This window comes from Schistocerca cancellata, chromosome 1 (genome assembly GCF_023864275.1).
Source record: "Schistocerca cancellata isolate TAMUIC-IGC-003103 chromosome 1, iqSchCanc2.1, whole genome shotgun sequence".
Classification (NCBI taxonomy): domain Eukaryota; kingdom Metazoa; phylum Arthropoda; class Insecta; order Orthoptera; family Acrididae; genus Schistocerca; species Schistocerca cancellata.
In genome coordinates this window covers 1,122,490,392-1,122,506,008 of record NC_064626.1, presented here as the reverse complement: position 1 = coordinate 1,122,506,008, position 15,617 = coordinate 1,122,490,392, and the positions used below count along the sequence as shown (strand labels likewise).

The window sequence follows — 15,617 nt, the reverse complement described above, 5'->3', positions numbered from 1 at the left end:
ATGAAGAATTAATGGCCGGAAATGTGAAATAAAGTTTCTACAGCGCTATGCACTTTTTGTGCATTCGATAGGGTAAATAAAACACCAGAAGACTGTGGAATGAAAAACGTTTCTCGACGTAGAGGACGATCAAATACTGTAAACCGCATTTGCGGCTTCGCTAGTGTTGAGACGATGATCATGTGACAACCACCAAATTCTTTAGAAAATGTGCACCGACGAAGCATGTTTTGTCTGAATCTCCGCAAGATTCCGCGGTCCCCTGTGACAGTGTTTTTCAAACGTCGTAAAGATGCGCTCAATAAGCTTTGTTATTGTTTCTACTGCTGTTGAGTCCGCAAGAAACTTTACATAATCCCTGAATAAAAAGTCAAAAGGGGTGACGTCACCGGAGTGGTAACATCCCCTTCCAGTTACTCTCTGCCGAAGCTGGTCTGTGAAACATGTCCTGGCCCGATGATCAGACCAGAGATGGTTGAAATCCATCCAGTGGTTTATGAGATGTGCAACGTACAGATGCACTACATAAGTAAATACACTCCTGGCCATTGAAAGTGCTACACCAAGAAGAAATGTAGATGATAAACTGGTATTTATTGGATAAATATATTATACTAGAACTGACGTGTGATTACATTTTCACGCAATTTGGGTGCATAGATCCTGAGAAATCAGTACCCAGAACAACCACCTCTGGCCGTAATAACGGCCTTGATACGCCTGGGCATTGGGTCAAACAGAGCTTGGATGGCGTGTACAGGTACAGCTGCCCATGCAGCTTCAACACGATATCACAGTTCATCAAGAGTAGTGACTGGCGTATTGAGACGAGCCAGTTTGCTCGGCCACTATTGACCAGACGTTTTCAATTGGTGAGAGATCTGGAGAATGTGCTGGCCAGGGCAGCAGTCGAAGATTTTCTCTATCCAGAAAGGCCCGTACAGGACCTGCAACATGCGGTCGTGCATTATCCTGCTGAAATGTAGGGTTTGGCAGAGATCGAATGAAGGGTAGAGCCACGGATCGTAACACATCTGAAATGTAACGTCCACTGTTCAAAGTGCCGTCAGTGCGAACAAGAGGTGACCGAGACGTGTAACCAATGGCACCCCATACCACCATGCCGGGTGATACGCCAGTATGGCGATGACGAATACACGCTTCCTATGTGCGTTCACCGCGATGTCGCCAAACACGGATGCAACCCTCATGATGCTGTAAACAGAACCTGGATTCATCCGAAAAAATGCCGTTTTGCCATTCGTGCAGCCAAGTTCGTCGTTGAGTACACCATCGCAGGTGCTCCTGTCTGTGATGCAGCATCAACGGTAACCGCAGCCATGGTCTCCGAGCTGATAGTCCATACTGCTGCAAACGTCGTCGAACTGTTCGTGCAGATGGTTGTTGTCTTGCAAACGTTGCCATCTGTTGACTCAGGGATCGAGACGTGGCTGCACGATCCGTTACAGCCGTGCGGATAAGATTCCTGTCATCTCCACTGCTAGTGATGCGAGGCCGTTGGGATCCAGCACGGCGTTCCGTATTACCCTCCTGAACCCACCGATTCCATATTCTGCTAACAGTCATTGGATCTCGACCAACGGGAGCAGCAATGTCGCGATACGATAAACCGCAATCGCGATAGGCTACAATCCGATCTTTATCAAAGTCGGAAACGTGATAGTACGCATTTCTCCTCCTTACACGAGGCGTCACAACAACGTTTCACCAGGCAACGACGGTAAAAATGCTGTTTTTGTATGAGAAATCGGTTGAAACTTTCCTCATGACAGCACGTTGTAGGTGTCGCTACCGGCGACAGCCTTGTGTGAATGCTCTGAAAAGCTGATCGTTTGCATATCAGAGCATCTTCTTGCTGTCGGTCAAATTTCGCGCCTATAGCACGTCATCTTCGTGGTGTAGCAATTGTAATGGCCAGTAGTGTGTAATTATCATGGAGAAGCATGTGCAGGTTTATAATATAATTAAAGAAACCAGTACTTGGAATCTGAGTTGTTACGTATGTACTACAGTGTGCCTGTTACGTTTACCCTTCACAGAGCCTGGCCTACAAGTTTTTGTTCTCTCTTTGCTCACAGCTGCGGGCGAGAACGGCAAGGCGAGCCCCCAGCCAGCGACGTCGTCTGCAGACTCCTCCAAGGGTAAGTGCAAAGCACCCTCTGTCGCGCTCTGTGGCTGGTCGTCGCCAAACTATGTCTATGGTAATGTCGCGGAGGCAGCCGCCGAGTGGTAGGAACCGTGCGCGAGGAATAAGTTTTACGGATGAAGATTCGCAACGTGTTGTAGACTAACATAGATTTCTGTCTCGTGAAGTGACAAGCTACAGGACGAAGTACAGTTTCAATTTGTTCAGCTCTCTACTTTCCTGCCCATCGTGAGGTTAACAAGATTTCCAAAAAGCAACAGACCTGCTGGCAACTTACTCTGAACTGGAAGAACTGGATTATAACGCGCGCAAGTGAACAAAGATCCGATGAGTGCCAGCGGTGTACCAATGGAGTCAGAGGCGTATGTCAGACGGTTTCATGTGATTGTTCGAAGCGATATAAGGCAAAGGCATTACGTTAATTATAGTGGAGGTTGGCGGGGCGTGGGGTTGGAAAGGAGTGTTTCTTGTTTTAGCTTGTCGTGCTCTGTCCCTAAATGCAGAGCAGACTGCTCCTCTTCTGACCCATGGTGGAGTCAGGGCCTTTTCAGCCACATACCAGGCGCGGTGGTAACAGGGCAGGCGGACGTAGAACGTGTAAAAGGGATGAGAAGTGGTGATCGGTAAAACTCTCTGTACTGATGTATATCGAAGAAAAATCTATGTGTGCGTAAGATGCCTTTTCTTAGGCTGCATGCAAATTACATACGTACAGTATTCGGTGTATTATAAAACGTATCATTCGCCGTACTGATGTTAAATGAGCTTTTGCGCAAGCGACCATCCACAGACTGCGTCACATACTTGTTTTTACTGCACTTTTGAGTAGTGACACGCATGTTTAGATATGAGTGGCCTGTACGTAGTGTGTGAGGCGTGTGCGATGATGACGCTGTTGTTGTATACAGTTTTTACAGGACGCGGTCACAAGGTAAGTGGCTGTGCGAGTGAAGTTTTACCTTTACTTAGTCACTCTTTATTTTGCATTCGTGACATGCTGGAGATTTTTCCAACTATGACTGCGTTCCCTTCAGAAAATATTTTTCGGTTCTGATCAAATTCGTCTGCTGTATCTCCTCAAAACGGCGAGTTACTTGCAGAATCACTAATGCCTTATTTACTTGAGAAGAGGTATTCTGCAAGAAAATCTGTTATAGTCTCTGACGTGCATGAGTTCTCAAAACTCATTACACGAATACGGCAAAACCACCAAGTTTGCTCTTATTTTATTGTTCAATTACTTTAGCCTGTACTTAGGCTGCAATTCTTAATCTCCGTTATATGAGCGTTTTACAACGTACAATGTTTTACTTTAGCTACGTTCATTATAACTTGAAAACTCTTCTGTTGATGCGTGTTTGCATAAAAACAATATGAGCGTTTTACAACGCACAATGTTTTACTTTAGCTACGTTCATTATAACTTGAAAACTACTCTGTTGATGCGTGTTTGCATAAATACAATGTGGGATTGTCGATCCACCTGGACGGAAACACACCCATACACCCACCCACCTGCACACACACACACACACACGCACACACACACTCTCACACACACACACGGGAGGCCCCGCGCGCACGGTCACTCCGCCATCACACACAGAGACAAAACTAAGTCGTCAGAACTCCCGCTATAGTTTTCAAAATTATCTCGCGATACGTGATATAACTCGCGATACACGCAAACAACAAGATGGCGTAATATTCTGAATTACGCCCAAGGCGCAAAGTTACGTTTTTCTGCGTTTTTAGAGCAAGTGCAAGCCGACCAACGAACGCGAATACATGATAGATTACGTAACAATGTAGTGACCAATAAGTTTTATCCACATCACTATCACAATTCCCAGTAGTATAACGCTGACGTATGTAAGTTCGCATTTTCATATTTTGTAATGTTCGTAACAACCGCTCGTACCGTGCAGATGACGTGAACATAGAAAATATACTAAAAATACGGCAACACACATAGAAACCATGCACTGACTTAAAACTATAAAGCTATAATAAAACTTTTCGCACAATACGGTATCGGGAACCAAACATACACATGTAATGACATCTTGTAATGTTTAGTAACTATGCTAATATTGCACCATAAAGAAAAACCCACTGATGCTGAAATTAGTTTGGGAAAGAAATTAAGCGAAAGTGTTCTGCATCAAGGTGGATCTACAGTCTCATGTTCTTTAACTACGTTTTTAGAAGCGTTGGCAATCTTCCGTGATTGCCCTGGTTGTGCAGTGGAAAGTAAGCATGAGGGACAGGAAGGTTACCAAACTCGAACCAATTACCTCAGCACTAATACCATGATTAGCATTTTCAGTTTCGTACGACCGTTTCAAATCAACTCGATACTGCTTAGAAATATCCGCTTCAGATTCGCAATATATAGAACAATCGATATAGCACAAAAGCACATACACTGCCGTAACAAGATCTACAGCCTCATGGCGAAATGAGATTCGCCCATTCGGATTAAGTTTTTGATGTGTTATAAAGAAGGATTTCTAACCACAGGGACAATCGCTGAATACGTATTTCACGAGCACTTATGGATCCTGAAATTGCAGCACAACCTTCATCAGAAAGGAAAAAATAATCTTTAATTCTGAGAAAATCATAGTTCCTGCTGATAACTGCAAAACGCTTGACACTCAAACTGTCGAAGCCTAAGAAATATTTATAAGGAAGCCGTGTGTCAACTATTTCACTTAGCAGCAATGCTAACGAACACTGATCAAAACTGTATGGACACCAATTAGTGCACATTAATATGGGATGTGACCACCCTTCGCCTTTATATTGGCTTGAACCCTTTAGCCTTACAGATAACTCATTTTCGGTGGGGAATCTGAATGTGTGTGGAGGACTGGCACGCCATTCTTTCTCAAGAGCGGAATCCACCTGGACACTGGGCAGACCCCATTGTCGCCGTTCTAATTCATACCAAAGGTTTTCCAGGTTGTGACTGTGGACAGGCCAGTGCAATTTAGGAGTGTTATTGGCCACAAAGCGTTGCCTCACACTTGCTACTTAATGGCAGGGTGCACCGTCGTGCAGATGTAAACAAACGTCATTAATTGTTCCTCTAATGTACCCTCTACACAATGCTATAAAATGTATTCATACCCTTCCGCGTTTAGAGCTTTCATACAATGAGGGGACCACACCGTAACCTCCAGAAACACCCCCTCCGTCACCCCATCGTAACATGACCTCCTTCGTACTTTGACCTTTGGCGCTACACATGATATCAGCTTACGTCCTCCAAGCATTTCTCCAAACCGAAACCCAGCCATTGGATTGCCACAAAGCTTAGCTTGATTCATTACTCCAAGTCACTCGTTTTCAGCTACCCATCTACATCTACGTGATTACTCTGCTATTCGAAATAAAGTTCAATGAACCACCTTCAAGCTGTCTCTACCGTTCCATTCCGGTACGGCGCGCGGGAAAACGAGCACTTAAATTTTTCTGTGCGAGTCCTGATTTATCTTATTTTATCGTTATGATCATTTCTCCCTATGTAAGTGGGTGCCAACAGAATGTTTTCGCAATCGGAGGAGAAAACTGCTGATTGAAATTTCATGAGACGATCCCATCGCAACGGAAAACGCCTTTGTTTTAATGACAGCCACTCCAATTCACGTATCATATCTGTGGCACTATCTCCCCTATTTCGCTATAATACAAAACGAGCTACCCTTCTATAAACTTTTTCGATGTCATCCATCAGTCCCACCTGATGTGCAATACTCCAGGATAGGGCGGACAAGCGTGGTGTAAGCAGTCTCTTTAGTAGACCTGTTGCACCTTGTAAGTGTTCTGCCAATGAGTCACAGTGTTTGGTTTGCTCTACCCAAATCATTATCTATGTGATCGTTCCAATTTAGGTTATTTGTAATTGTAATCCTTAAGTGTTTAGTTGAATTTACAGCCTTCAGATTCCTGTGACTTATTGCATAATCGAAATTTAGCGGATTTCTTTTAGTACTCACTCTCCAGTGACGTTGCTCTTCACAACACCTCAAGCGTCTCCTGAAACTGTCCACATGTGGTTTAAGAGGAGCAGTTTGACTATTTACGCAATTATTGTTAACTCCTTTCGCGCAATTATTGTGCTAGCTGGACTGATGTAGCACTTTGGAACTCACGAGCGACTTGCTCTGCCGATTTGATGCGATTTTTTACAACCACCCACCGCAATGTCTTACGTTCCCTTTCCGTCAGTACATAAAGTGTGTGTAGTCGTAGTTTAACTGTGACTGTTTCTTTGCGTTTCCACTTCACAGTTATGTCACCAACAGTCGACTTGGGCAGCTTTCGAAGTGTTGAAATCTCCATGATGGATTTGTTACTCAGGTGACACCCAGTAACATGTAGACATTCGAGGTCACTGAGCTCTACTGACCTACCCGCTCTGCTGTTACACCTTCTCTGCTGACAACACAACACCAACCGCCTCCTCTTATACTGGCGGGTTTGCCTTTGCTAATAGCTAATGACCAATTCCGTGTTACACAGGAATGTCCGGGTACCTTTGATCAGATAGTATAACTGCCTACGAAAAGGCAGCAGAACTGATCAATAGAGCAAAAACCCAGTATCACTTTTCTCCACCTGTAACATAATCCTAGAATATACCCCGGGTTCAAACATAATGACCTACCTCGATACAAATGATCTTCCCTTCGAAAATCAAGAGAGATTCATGCGAAGATCCACACTCGGTTATCTTAGGAACCGGCAAGCTGTATTAAGTATTTGCCATCTAGTGAAAGCTGGTGCAGTGCCATACAGCCGCAAAAAAAAAAGTTATGTATGCACACATTTGCTACAGGACTGAAAATATATTGACAAGAAGAAATAGCACGCTGTTGTGGACATAGATTTATTCCAGACACAGGCATGATTTAGTGTGAGCCCCTGGGAAGTGTAAAGAGACATTATATTTTGCGTAGTGTCTATGTATACAATCTCAGTCGATTTTGCAGCTTTTATCTTCGTTTATGAGAAAATATTATTCAATAAAAGGTGTAGTAACAGGTAGACATTTATTGACAAAATAACTTGATGAAAAACTTTGCATTTAGCTCTTAACCTGTAGAAGTATCAAGTTGTGTACCTCATGCTGCACAGAAGTGGCTGTTAGTTAATAATGTTTGGGAATATGAAAAGGAGCGGCAACATATGCTGCCTTTATTTTTTTTTTTTTTTTTAGTCATCAGTCTTGTGACTGGTTTGATGCTGCCGGCTCCTATGGGGATAACGCTACTATTCATAGGCATCCATTTAGTGGTAAGATTCTGGGGAACTTCAGTTTGATTAAGAAAGCGATTGCGTAAATGTCTGTGAACTGTATTCAGCTAGCAAAATCGTAACATTTGGGTTGGCAATAAGATATTTATTTGCCACCGTCCCGTAATACTACAAACTATTATGCAGTATTGGTTCAAATGGCTCTGAGCACTATGGGACTCAACTGCTGAGGTCATTAGTCCCCTAGAACTTAGAACTAGTTAAACCTAACTAACCTAAGGACATCACAAACATCCATGCCCGAGGCAGGATTCGAACCTGCGACCGTAGCAGTCTTGCGGTTCCAGACTGCAGCGCCTTTAACCGCACGGCCACTTCGGCCGGCTATTATGCAGTATTTGTAAGCAAATTTTTCAAAAAATTAAACCAGTTGTTTAAAAATCCGACTGAACATTCAACATTCTACTTCTTTGCGATCAAATTTTCCAGGAAAATCCACGTAGAATTTCTTTCTTTTTTCTCATGAGGGAAAAAGGTGGCCGTTGTGGTCTACTCAGTGGATATTTCGTATGCTGTGGACATATTTTCAGATCAAGAAATAGTACACCAACACTAGCCTTTGAAGAAGATGGAATCAGGTTAATAGACATTGACGCGAAATGCAAAGCGTTACAAGTAAATAATGTCCTTAAGAGATTAAATTCAAATGGTTCAAAGGGCTCTGAGCACTATGGGACTTAACATCTGAGGTCATCAGTCCCCTAGAACTTAGAACTACTCAAACCTAACTAACCTAAGGACATCACACGCATCCATGCCCGAGGCAGGATTCGAGCCTGCGACCGTAGCGGTCGCGCGGTTCCGGACTGAAGCGCCTAGAACCGCTCGGCCACACAGGCCGGCGTTAAAATTCAGCCATACTAACTTGACAAGTATACTTATAAAAACAATTCAAGCCGTACTGCCGAGTATCTTCCGTCATTGTTAGCGAAATAAAATGAACCCTCAGTTTCCTCAGAACCACCATAGTCCAGATCTGCTACGCAACCCAGGGAGACAAAACGTGCAACGCAAAGAAGTGGTACCCCATATTATGAAAAGGTCAATTCCTAACACATGGAAGTTAAATACCGTCGTGCCACGAAATGTATTCGCAAACTGCAAATACAGAACCACAACAGCTTTACAATTTACTGGAAGCATTGGAGAATTTGTGCCAGACCGGGCCTCGAACCCGGATCTTCCGCTTGTCGCGAGTGGTCACCTGAACCCCTTCGGCTACCCAAACAACCTTCCAGGACCAACCTAAATCTCCATACATCCCACTTCTGCTTCCCATACTGTCCTCACAGTTATGTGATTCCCGCACGGGCAGGAACTTGTTTGGCATCAATTATACTGTCAAATCGCATTAATATGACCACATGTCAAGAGGCCGAATACCAGATTTTGCAGCACAGACTGCTACGAAGCGTGCAGAAAGAGATATATACGATACTGCATCGTAATCACAATAATTGAATCTTAATGTAGACAACTGTAATGTGCTGCGAATACATAGAAAGAAAGATCCTTTTTCATTTAGCTACAATATAGCAGGTCAGCAACTGGAAGCAGTCAATTGGTTCAAATGGCTCTGAGCACTATGGGACTTAACTTCTATGGTCATCAGTCCCCTAGAACTTAGAACTACTTAAACCAAACTAACCTAAGGACATCACACACATCCATGCCCGAGGCAGGATTCGAATATGCGACCGTAGCAGTCGCACGGCTCCGGACTGAGCGCCTAGAACCGCTAGACCACCACGGCCGGCGAAGCAGTTAATTCCATAAATTATCTGGGAGTAGGCATTAGGAGTAATTTAAAATGCAATCACCATATAACATTAATCGTCGATAAAGCAGATGCCAGACTGAGATTCATTGGAAGAATCATATGGAAATGCAGTCCGAAAAGAAAGGAATTAGATAGGTTACAGTACACTTGTTCGCCTACTGCTTGAATACTGCTCACCGGTGTGGGATCCGTACCAGATAGGGTTGATAGAAGAGACAGAGAAGATCCAACGGAGAGCAGCGCGCTTCGTTACAGGATCATTTAGTAATCACGAAAGCGTTTCGGAGATGACAGATAAACTCCAGAGGAAGACTCTGCAAGAGAGACGCTCAATAGCTCGGTACGGGCTTTTGTTGAAGTTTCGAGAACAAGCAATATATTGCTCTCTCCTACGTATATCTCGCGAAGAGACCATGAGGATAAAATCAGGGAGATTAGAGCCCACACAGAGGCATACCGACAATCTTTCTTTCCACGAACAATACGAGACTAAGATAGAAGATAACTTACTATTTCCTCTGAATTCTGTTTATAATACACTTCCTTTTCAGTGCACTTCTGCTTCTTAGCTTCTGTCGATGTTTATCCCACATTAACATTCGTAACAATCAACAGAAATTTGTTTCACACTTCCTCACGCGACACGCATCCGTACTCGATTCTCACTTACCGCTACAAAACAAACGCACGCTCTGATCGAAAAACTGTGGTGTCAGCACGATGGTGGACAACTACTGAAAGTTACAGTCATGTCCATATTTCATGACGAAATCGGGTCTTCCTTGTTTATAGTTACGGTATTTCTAGAAAAGAGCGTGTCTCATAATTTTGAGAAATATAGCACCATATTCAAAGTAAAGTTGAATAAATCGTGAAAAAACTTGACAAATCTCAGAGGGTTTTCAAAGATGCGGATACAAGAATCTACTGAAGTAATCGAACTTGCGCACTCGTCCGATTTAGCCTCTTGTGACTTTTTTAGTCTAGGAGGATAGCAAAATTCCGATGTTTACACCGATCGCCCGAGGACCATGTCTCACTTTGAGTATATTCGCCGGTAGCAATACCCGCTTACCCGTCGCTGTGTTCGACGCAGTGTATAGACAACATGGGTCATTACTGTTGCACTCCTTACTCTCTATCGTGAAGCTGTATTCAAAAAACAAAAGAACAAAAAGAAAAAGAAAAACGCATTTGTAACAAGAGGTGTTCCTGGAGGAATCGTCAGTATTCAGGGATATGATAGGAATGATCATTCGAGGCAAAAAATTCTAGTAAACAAGGGCTCTGAAGTGCATACAGTAAGAGCTACTCGTATGAGCACTCCATCTTTTAAACAGTGAAACAAATCTCTTCTACTACAAGCTCTTTGCTTTCCATATTTTGAGAGGTGGTGGTAAGGAGCAAACCGGAGCTCTTAAGTACATGCCTTAAGAGGTATGAACACTTGTTCATTTTCTCTGTTTCCACTGAATAGGTGCTCATAACTCTTAGAGTATCCATTTTTGATCCCATTTTTACTAGACTTTTTTTCTTCGAATGATTATTCCTGTCAGATGCATGAACACTGACCATTCCCTCTGGGATACTGTGTATGCAACTCTAGCCGACTTGAATTGATATGAAAGCCTCTGTTGTCCGAAAAGTCGATCAAGTCCACTCCTCGATTCAGAAAATTTCTATATATATCGTTGTAATTCCAGTTTTTGTGTTTCTGTGTGAATGGAAATTTAAAATCACACATTTAAAAAAATTATATACAGCCTATATTGTCGATACACAGATTTACTCCAATTCTAATGTTACTTTCGACCGAGCCAAACATAGCGAAGGATATGCAGGCTACTGCTGTTGGCGAATATACTCCAAGCGTGAAATAGTCCTCGAACGATCTGTGTAAACAATGCAGCTTAGCTATCCCCGTAGAAAAAAAAGTAACAAGGGGCACAAACGGGCGACCGTGCAAGTTCGATAACCTCTGGAGATTTTTGTATCTAAATCTCTCAAAAAACTTTTGACAAGAACAGAAGGCAGTCAGCTCGATCCACCTGTCTGAACTAACCGCGCTTCCTGTCCATCCGGAGAAAGTCGAAGACCCAAAGTGAAATGGTGCGTAGCCTATGTCCCAAGTAAAATTAAAACCGTTGTCAGTTGGCGATATGCTCCCGTAGACCATAGGATCATCAGTGATGATGATGATGTTGATGATGTGGGGCGCTCAACTGTGCAGTCATCTGCACCCGTACAAAGTCCCAATGTTTACACAGTCCAATTTTTTACACAGTCCAAGCGAGCCACTGTCACGAATGATAGTGGTGGTGATGAAATGCTGAGGACAACACAGACACCCAGTCCCGGCCGGGAATCGAACCCAGGACCCCATGATCCAGAGGCAACAACGCTAGCCCCTAGACAACGAGCTGCGGACAGGATCATCAGCGAATAATTATGCAGTACTTCCGACACTGTCTGACAAATGGTTTTTGTACGAGGTGACTTCAAAAAGTAAGTTATACATTATCAAGGTTTGCCAAGTAACCTCTGGTTAATGCTGCATTACACTTCAAAGCGACAGTCATACGGAACACTATTTTTCAGCATTGTTACCAAGACGCTGGTAACAACAGTCAGAATGTATTACCAGTCGTTCAATTCCTTAACGATAGAAACTCACTCATCGGTCAAGGTGTCATTCAACAACCACCTGTGTGAACATCCGTACCGTTGGAAAAATCTCTCTCGCTCCCCCAGCCCGCCCCCCCCACCCCCTCCTCCGGTAGACGTTCTTTCAGCTTACCGCAAAGATGGAAGTAACATGGTGCAAGTTCAGGACTGTATGGCGCATCAGCATTACTCACATCTGGGCAGACTTGGTCTGTTGGTAAGATTGGTGGCACAATTTCACTGCGACCTGATCCAGCATTGGCTTTGGCTCTCACACTTCCAGAATTTCACGGGTGAATCTATGTGCAATTTAAACATTTCTCCCACAAGAATCGTAGTGTTCCGCGTACTTCAACTTTGGAGTACGTATCCAGTTTCCGTGCCTTTTCACTCGTACACTGTATTGCGTCGGTTATCCGCATCACAGCAAAAATTTGTGAGCAGGCCCCCCGAACCATGTACTCTGTTCTGACAATGCGCCACTCTTGTTGCGTAAAGGTCTTACTGTGAAATGGAAATGAGCGTTTGGCGTCATTGGCCGGGAGGCCCCTTGCGGGGCAGGTCCGGCCGCCTTGGTGCAGGTCTTATTACATTCAACGCCACATTGGGCGACCTGCGCGCCGGATGGGGATGAAATGATGATGAAGACAGCACAACACCCAGTCCCTGAGCGGAGAAAATCCCCGACTCAGCGGGGAATCGAACCCGAGCCCGTATGACGGCAATCCTTCACACTGACCACTCAGCTATCGTGGCGGACAAGGTCTTACTGTAGGAAGACATGTATAACTTACATTCTGAAGTCCTTGCGTACAGTGAGAACAGTACAGGTCTCGCACGCTTCGTTGGGACACGATTGCTGTCGCTTCCTGTTCTATTGAACGTTCGACGTCCAGTGCAGCGCTCTGCGTTCTGTTTATCAAATTTCAACGAGGCAACTGCGTGTCTGCGAAGACGTTTCGCATGATCGTCAATTGACGTTTAGACGACGTTGAGGTACAGTACTGAACGCCTTTCGTAAGTCTACAGAGACCATTCACCTGCATCTGCAGTTCGCAAGATCTCGAATATGAATAAAAAGGTGACGCAGTGATAAGACATAGGATTCGAGCTCTCGGTGGCGATGCTTCAGATCCCCATCTAGCGTTCCATTTTTAAGTTTTCTGTGGTTTTGGCTTAAGTCATATGCAAAAAATTGTAAATTTGTAGTAAGATCTTATGGGACCAAACTGCTTAGGTCACGGGCCCTAAGCTTACACACTATTTAATCCAACTTAAACTAACTTACGCTATGGACAACACACACACCCATGCCCGAGGGAGGACTCGAACCTCCGACGGGGGGAGCCACGAAGTCATATGTCGGAATCATTGTTTTGAAGAGGACACTGTCGATTTTGCTTCTCCACCCTTCCTCAACTACGCCTTACCTCCTGTTAATAATACCTCGTCTATCTTTCTTCCTCTCAGATACATCGATTGTGAACAAGTAGTAATATTGTCTTCATCTTGTTCTATACGTCTTCGTTTTGTCGCCTGAGAACCATGTCAGTTCGGATCATCTTTGTTTCTTCTGGTCTTTATTCTTGTCCAGTATGTTTTTCTTCAGATATTTTGCAACCTTCTTCATTCTTCTGGCCATGATGTTGTTGCCGTAGGTCTAATTGTGTTTTGGAAACCTTTGACATCCAGAATTTTATATTTTAATGTCCCTGAGTTGTAAATCTCTGTTTACTGTATTCCCATTTGTTCTAGACTTCGTTTTCGCCTATCGAAACCAACATAATTTGGTTTACTTCATGAGAAACACCGTTGTGTGATGTGCTAACGTTCCATAGTCTATTATAAGAACGAGGTGTGATCAAAAAGTACGGTGAATAATTTTCTTAGATTCACTGGCCTTCCATCGGGAACTCTTAATTTTCATATCCAGTTACAAATTTGGACATAACGTCCGGATCTGAATGAAGACGACCGTTCAACTCCGTGCAAAGTGACACAAGATTTTTCTTCTGTTCATCATCCAAAAGTCTGGGAACAAATTTTGTCCTCACTCGTCTTAATTGCAAATTATCAGTTAAAAGCTTTGGACGGACCCGTGCGAGATGCTAAGTTCTACGGTAAGTTCCGGAATGGCTATTCGCTGTTTAAACAAAGTATTTTTGCTTCATTTCTTCGGTTTTTGAGGTTAATGGACGTCCTGAACGTTACTAGTTATTTGCCGACTCATAACCGTTTTTAAATCGTTCATAACGCTTGTAAACAGTCATCAGAGTTACAGCACTATCGCCATACATCAATTTCGATATTCCTTTTTTGCAGCTTGAAACAGAACTGAATATTCACGTTTCGTTCTAAATCCATGATGCGGGCCAGACACAGTAAACATAATCTCTCTCTAGCTCCCCTGGGCGCTGACTGCCTAGTCGGAATGTGTTCCAGCTCGACGCTGCCTATCTCAGCGGATCAGGATATCGGACAAAATTACATCAAATGGTTGAAGCGTCAGCAGTTGCTGCTAAAAAAAATCATTCGCCGTATTTTTTGATCACACCTCGTATTTGAAGAAGAACATAGACCTTCTTTTCCTAACGGTGCCTAAGAGTCCCACATTTGGATTTAGAGTTCTTGGTTCGCTGGTCTTCTACATCTTCTACATATCTTCCTGACAATTCTTGTACCCCGAGCTGTAGCGTCAGAAGTGATTCTTTTCTTATAGGGTCAGACTTTCTGTAGCTTATTATGATTCATGGAGAATCACAATGTCTTAATTTTGCATCAGTCGAAAAATTATTCTCAATGTGGGTGTTCACAGTGAGTTTGTATGCTAAATTCATCTTATTCATTTGTGCTCCCATAATTCCAGTTCCCAGTCAACCTAGTTTCTATACATTCACCTTGGTATTGAAATCGCTCTACCTTCTCAAATTTCCCTCCTAATGTTATCCATCTAGGCACTGGCTTAATGTTCTTCATTTATTGTGCCTTCTCGTCAGAGATCTGGAGACCTTCTGTAGACACTTGTCTCGGGAGCTCACTGTTTTGACTAACCGCCTCTTCTAGTGCTCCCAACAGTATCACAGTATCGTCTGTCTGGCATATGCAAGCTACGTACGTTCGTTTCATCTTGCATACCGGTCGTATTCCGTCCACTCCTCTTATTACTCGTCGCCACTTCCCTATCACCTAATCAAAGGGGCATGTAAAGGGCAAGGGAGCGTTCATCTCACTGTCTGACTCCGGTTTTCATCTTGAAGGACTCAAAGCATTTGCTCTGAACTTGACTCTAGATGTCGTGACGGTCTGGTTCAGTTTCCTCAGTTCACCGGATTTTCCATCCAACTTCACCTCCTCCAAAATTTGGAACACCGTTGGTCTAGCATGTTATTTTTGCTTCTCTATTTTTATTAGGCGAATATAAGTTTCAGGTTCAAGATTCGTTCCGTGCATGTTTTGCTGTTTCTGGAGCTGTTGGTACTCCGCAGTTTGTAAATTTCGTTTGATTTCTCATAACTTTCAGTAGTGCATTTCAGAATATCTTATGGGTCATTTTATTGGCCTCTTCCACTCAGAAGCGTTATTTGCTTCCCGAGTTACTCTCATGTATCTATTGCACCGTTCTGTCTATGAGAACACTACAGTGTCACGATGTGTTTCGCCAGACCACAATATAGGTAGCGC

At 43.5% G+C, this 15,617-nt stretch overlaps 1 protein-coding gene across 6 annotated transcripts in view; it reads left to right on the top strand.

The window, feature by feature from the left end:
- LOC126092418 (sorbin and SH3 domain-containing protein 1) overlaps positions 1-15,617 on the top strand; it is a 1,056,812-nt gene that overhangs the window by 434,031 nt on the left and 607,164 nt on the right. For all 6 annotated transcript variants that reach the window (XM_049908017.1, XM_049908049.1, XM_049908042.1 and 3 more), the window contains exon 5: positions 2,100-2,162. In XM_049908017.1, the coding sequence (XP_049763974.1) occupies positions 2,100-2,162 (63 nt within the window). The remainder of the gene's footprint in view (positions 1-2,099; positions 2,163-15,617) is intronic.